The sequence below is a fragment of the Sinocyclocheilus rhinocerous genome, unplaced genomic scaffold, assembly GCF_001515625.1.
Source record: "Sinocyclocheilus rhinocerous isolate Xijiao unplaced genomic scaffold, SAMN03320098_v1.1 scaffold1131, whole genome shotgun sequence".
NCBI lineage: Eukaryota > Metazoa > Chordata > Actinopteri > Cypriniformes > Cyprinidae > Sinocyclocheilus > Sinocyclocheilus rhinocerous.
In genome coordinates this window covers 1,000,608-1,005,561 of record NW_015638568.1, presented here as the reverse complement: position 1 = coordinate 1,005,561, position 4,954 = coordinate 1,000,608, and the positions used below count along the sequence as shown (strand labels likewise).

General features: G+C 37.1%; 2 protein-coding genes across 2 annotated transcripts in view; one reads left to right on the top strand and one right to left on the bottom strand.

Annotated features, from left to right (window-relative positions):
• LOC107749818 (non-lysosomal glucosylceramidase-like) overlaps positions 1–2,401 on the top strand; it is a 14,210-nt gene extending 11,809 nt beyond the window's left edge. Inside the window, exons 15-18 of the mRNA XM_016565007.1 lie at positions 167–309; positions 429–544; positions 1,170–1,361; positions 1,452–2,401. Of these exons, the coding sequence (XP_016420493.1) occupies positions 167–309; positions 429–544; positions 1,170–1,361; positions 1,452–1,670 (670 nt within the window). The 3' untranslated portion in view covers positions 1,671–2,401. The remainder of the gene's footprint in view (positions 1–166; positions 310–428; positions 545–1,169; positions 1,362–1,451) is intronic.
• Positions 2,402–4,000: 1,599 nt separating this feature from the next.
• Positions 4,001–4,954, bottom strand: part of LOC107749837 (calretinin-like) — a 10,829-nt gene continuing 9,875 nt past the window's right edge. The window contains exon 11 of the mRNA XM_016565025.1: positions 4,001–4,591. Coding sequence (XP_016420511.1) covers positions 4,475–4,591 — 117 coding nt within the window. The 3' untranslated portion in view covers positions 4,001–4,474. The remainder of the gene's footprint in view (positions 4,592–4,954) is intronic.

Here is a 4,954-nt window from a genome sequence, read left to right as displayed (position 1 = left end):
AATATATACAGTATATATATATATATATATATATACAAATTTATCAGAATACACAATTTTTTATTATTTTACATTTTTATGTTTAATTTGTATATTAAAATCCTGTATCATGACATAAGTTTTGTTATGTCTTGAGTAACAACATCCTGTGTTTCTGGTCTTCCAGTGCTTACTGTGGTGGCCTGTGGCTGGCGTCAGTGTGCATGATGTGTAAAATGGCACGTGTGCTGAAATGCGAGTCTGTTTATCAACGCTACAGAGATATTTTGGAGAGAGGAAGAGCAGCCTTTGACAAACTCCTGTGGAATGGTGTGTAAGCATACACAGTGCCGAAAAACAATTGTTTTCAAAAACCACATTTAACAAACACATTAAATTTAATGCATTAATTTTTCACCCTGTGAAGTGTCTTTCTTCTTCTCTAATAGGCAAATACTACAACTACGACAGCAGTGGACAGAGCCTGTCTAACAGTGTAATGTCGGACCAGTGTGCAGGCCAGTGGTTTCTCAGGGCGTCTGGACTTGGGGAAGATGACTACCAAGTCAGTCTGAAAAACATTTTACAAGCATGTTTTAATATAATCAACATTTGGTTGTATTTTTAAAATGTAACTTATTTCTGTGATGGCAAAGCTCAATCTTCAGCAACCATTACTTCAGTCTTCAATGTTACATGGCCTTTCAGAAATTATTCTAATATGCTGATTTGGTGTTCAAGAAACATTTATTATTATTATTATTATCATCACAGTTGGAAATGGTTGTGCTGCTTAATGAAGTGTGATGAAGAGATACAGTTCTTCAGTTTCAGGATTCTTTGATGAGTAGATAGTTTGAAGAACAACAGTCTTTTGTAACAAATGTATTTACTGTCATTTTAACCAATTTAATGCATACTTACTGTATAAAATTATCAATTTCTTTCAAAAAATGTTTAAAAATGTATATTGAAATTGCTAAAGAAATATTGTTCATTGTTAGTTCATGATACCTAATGGTAGTGAATGAAACCTTACTGTAAAGTGTTACAAATAAAAAAACATTTTATTACACTGCTTTAGCATGGGTGACTCACACTCCAGAGGGGGTCAGTGTTCTAGAGGAAGAGTAGACTATCCTGGATGGAAACTAACATGGATTTTTTTCTTCATTCATTTGTCTATGCAGGCTTTTCCCAAGGAGAAAATCTGTAGCGCATTGAAGTCTGTGTTCGACCTCAACGTTATGAGCTTTGCAGGCGGGCAGATGGGTGCGGTGAATGGGATGAGGCCAGAGGGTGTGCCTGACCGTTCCAGTGTCCAATCAGATGAGGTGTGGGTGGGAGTAGTGTACGGATTAGCAGCTACAATGATACATGAGGTAATCAAACCTCAGATCATATCACCAGGTTCCAGATGAAATGACTCTATTAATTAACACCTAATACATCCCACTGTCTTTTTTTCCCAGGGCATGATAGAAGAGGGAATGCACACTGCGGAAGGCTGTTACCGTGCTGTATGGGAACGAATGGGAATGGCCTTTCAGACTCCTGAAGCATACTGTGAGAAAGGCATTTACCGCTCTCTCGCTTATATGAGGCCTCTGAGCATCTGGGCAATTCAGCTTGCACTAAACAATCGACCAAACCACAACAAAACCACTGATAAAGATGTGGGCCAGGGCTGAGCTGGAGCCTTATAAATATGCTGGAGGAAACTTGCACTGTCGAGCCTCCGTAATGAAGTGACCTCTTAATCCTCGTTTTAAAAGAATGCAAAAGGACTTTGGATACAATGTCATCATGGGCTGTTGGTTCACACAGAACCTTAATTTCCAATTATTTTGTAAAACTGGCATTTCCACTGAAAATGTGCATAAGCTTTTCCACAGTCCTTTTTTGTTGCATCTGTAAATCATAGTTTTACAAGTGGGAGTGTAAAGGCTTGGTCTCAGTGAAATGACAGCCTGTTCATTATGATATTGGGAGTAGAGCATGATTCTAAATAATTTTCACTGTATATTTCTATTATTGGAATGGCCTGTTGAGTACTTGAAGAAAGAACTGCTGGTTCTCTCTCTCCTTTTTTTTTTTTTTTTTAAGAAATATTTGTCCTCGTATGTGTCATAAAGCATCTATCTGAGGCTTTGAGAAGTCAGTACTGTACACTATTATACAGAATTGTAATAGATATATAATTAAGTAAATTGGAATGAATGTATACTGCCATCAGAATCTTTTTTTTTTTCCTCAGATGCATCAGAAAGCATTTATTTTATCTGCTGTATGCTGGTGTTACTGTAAGGAAATGGTATAAAACCCACAACCCTGAGATGCTTAACAGGCATGCCAGGCTAAAGTGTGTGATTTAAATCACTGACTGAAAGTGAATTGCCCTCCAAGGCTGCATTTATTTGATCAAAAATACAGTTAAAACAGGATATTGTGAAAAAATGATTGCAATTTAAAATAACCGTTTCGATTTTAATATATTTTAAAATGTAGTTCATTCCTGTGCAGGCATCAATTGCAGTGACATTGTCCTGTTTTATGCCCCTCAAAAGGCCTTTCATAACTTTCTAGGATGTTAAAGTGTTATATATGTCTATGTAGGTGTAGAAACATCCTAGGCGCATAAGCCTTACGATTGCTATTCATTATTAAGCCAACTAACCTGTGAAAGCTTGTAAGACTGGTCAAATGACTGAATAATAGGTCTTGTCATATGCATTTTCAAATTATGATTGGGATCAAAAATGTGATGCCTAGACTGGGAACCCAAGCTATAATTCTTAGAGTACAACCCATTTAATGATTCCTAGGTTGTGCATCTAGCAGCAATATAAGTAGTATAAACACCAATAATAAGTTCAAATATCCAAAAGCAAATCGTGGATCGGAATGCATGGAAACCATCACTATCATGACATAATCATGCTTTCATGACACCAGTGTAGAAAAGCACTGTTGCTGGTGTTTTGGGCATCAGCCACTAGAGGTCTATCTTGAGCCTCTGTTTCCATCAGTTTCCACAGATCTCTGTAGTGTGCTCCTTCAGTCCTGAGTGCTTCATCTCTCTGGAGTGCTAGATGGGCGTCTAAAGTGCACACTTGTTTTTTTTTCTTCTTCTTGTTTCTTTTTTTTGTGAGCTGGGCCATACAAAACTAAGTCTTATTTTAAACACTCTTGTTAAAAATATATGAGAGTGCTAATATTTAATTGATGGCCTTCCCAGACTGCACAAGGTCACAAGCACAGCTAGTCAGAATGTGGCAGAGCAACTATCAACTGTCACAAAACAAAAATCATGAATTTTATGGGAACATTGCCTTTGAATGTTCGCTGAACATTCTGAAAAAATTAGTAATATTTAAATAATTTTAGATGAATATCTAAAAAACGTTCCGTGTACAATGTATAAATAATGTTTTCGTTTGCTAACGTTTTGAAAACATTACTAAAGATCAGATCATTTTGAACAAATGTTGTATTAATGTTACTGGAATAACCTTGCCAAAACATTAGCCAAAGTTCCCTGTTAGCTGGGTTGATAAACTGCAGGAAGGCTTCCATGGTTTGCCCTCTCCTCTTAAAAAATTTAGTAAAATGCATAAAGGCACCTTTAAATTTTGTGGAAAATATTCAGGGTGAAACTGAGACACTGAAGCCAAGAAAACTGTCTGCATCACCACAATCCTTTTCCTGTTCTATCCTGTATCAGAGATTAATGAATCACAAAGAACAGTCGTACCGTGAAAATGAAAAAGATAAGCTCTAAACACTTTGGCTTGAAGATGCGTGTCTTTACTTGCGGGCCCGTGAAGATAAGTTAGCCGCTTTTAGATTTATCTAAATAGAAAATGAGATCACAGTGCACCTGAGAAGATGGTACATCCGAACTACAATAATAGGTGCCCATTATTACCGTTATCTGCTTCCAAAACAGTTACAGCCATAACTAAATTAGGGGCATTTATGGTACCTTGCAAAATATAACCCGAAAATATGGAAATGTTCCTATATGTGAAGAAAAATTAAAGATAGATCCTTTAAAGCAGAAGAAAAGGTAAATGTATTATCTGATCTTTATTTCAGTAATTCTTTTAGCAGTGTTGGCAAAACAGAACAGTCTACAGTCTTGCTAGGAACAAAAAAGGAGATATGGGAGAGACTGGAAAGAGAAAGAGAGAGAGGAATGGAGAGAGAGAGCAGGCTGCATACATAAAGAAACCAACCAAATTGAAGATTTGGTACAAGCAGGAGAATAAGACCATATATCCATCATTATACCACAATGTCACGTTTTGAAATAAAAAAGACAAGTAAGAGATGCACACATGGAGAAGCCATATCTTTGGGAAAGGCATGCCATGGAGAGAGGGGTACGTTGTGGATGCTGATTAACTTTGACAGGATAAGAGGTGGAACAGAGCCACCGCATGCACCTGCTTTGGCTAGATTGGGGTGGGTGAAGAATGTGAGAGTTAAGAGTTCACACTGACGGATCCTTGCATAACACAATCTCCAGCTCTGTGCGGAACAGCTTTCCTCCGTCCGACAACGCCATGATGCTCTTCTTTGAGCTAGCCAGGTTTTGAGGTACAACAACCTAAAGAAGGATACACATAGAAGTATATACGTATTCAGACCACCATTGCTGAAATGCAGGAATTAGAACAGGATTATGTAAATAAGTACATATTTTAAAATGTATCATTTAATATGTATAGTACCTTTCAAAAGTTTGAGAGTGGTAATATTTTTTAACATTTTTGAAAGATGTCTTTTATGCTGAATTTTCAGCAGTCATTACCCCAGTCTACTGTGTCACAGAAAGCATTCTAATATGCTGGTTTGATGCTCAAGAAACATTTCCAAATGATTATAAATGTTGAAAGCAGTTGTGCTGCTTAAAGGGGTGGTTCACTGGGTTTTTTCTAGGCTTGATTGTGTTTATGGGGTGCAGTCTAAC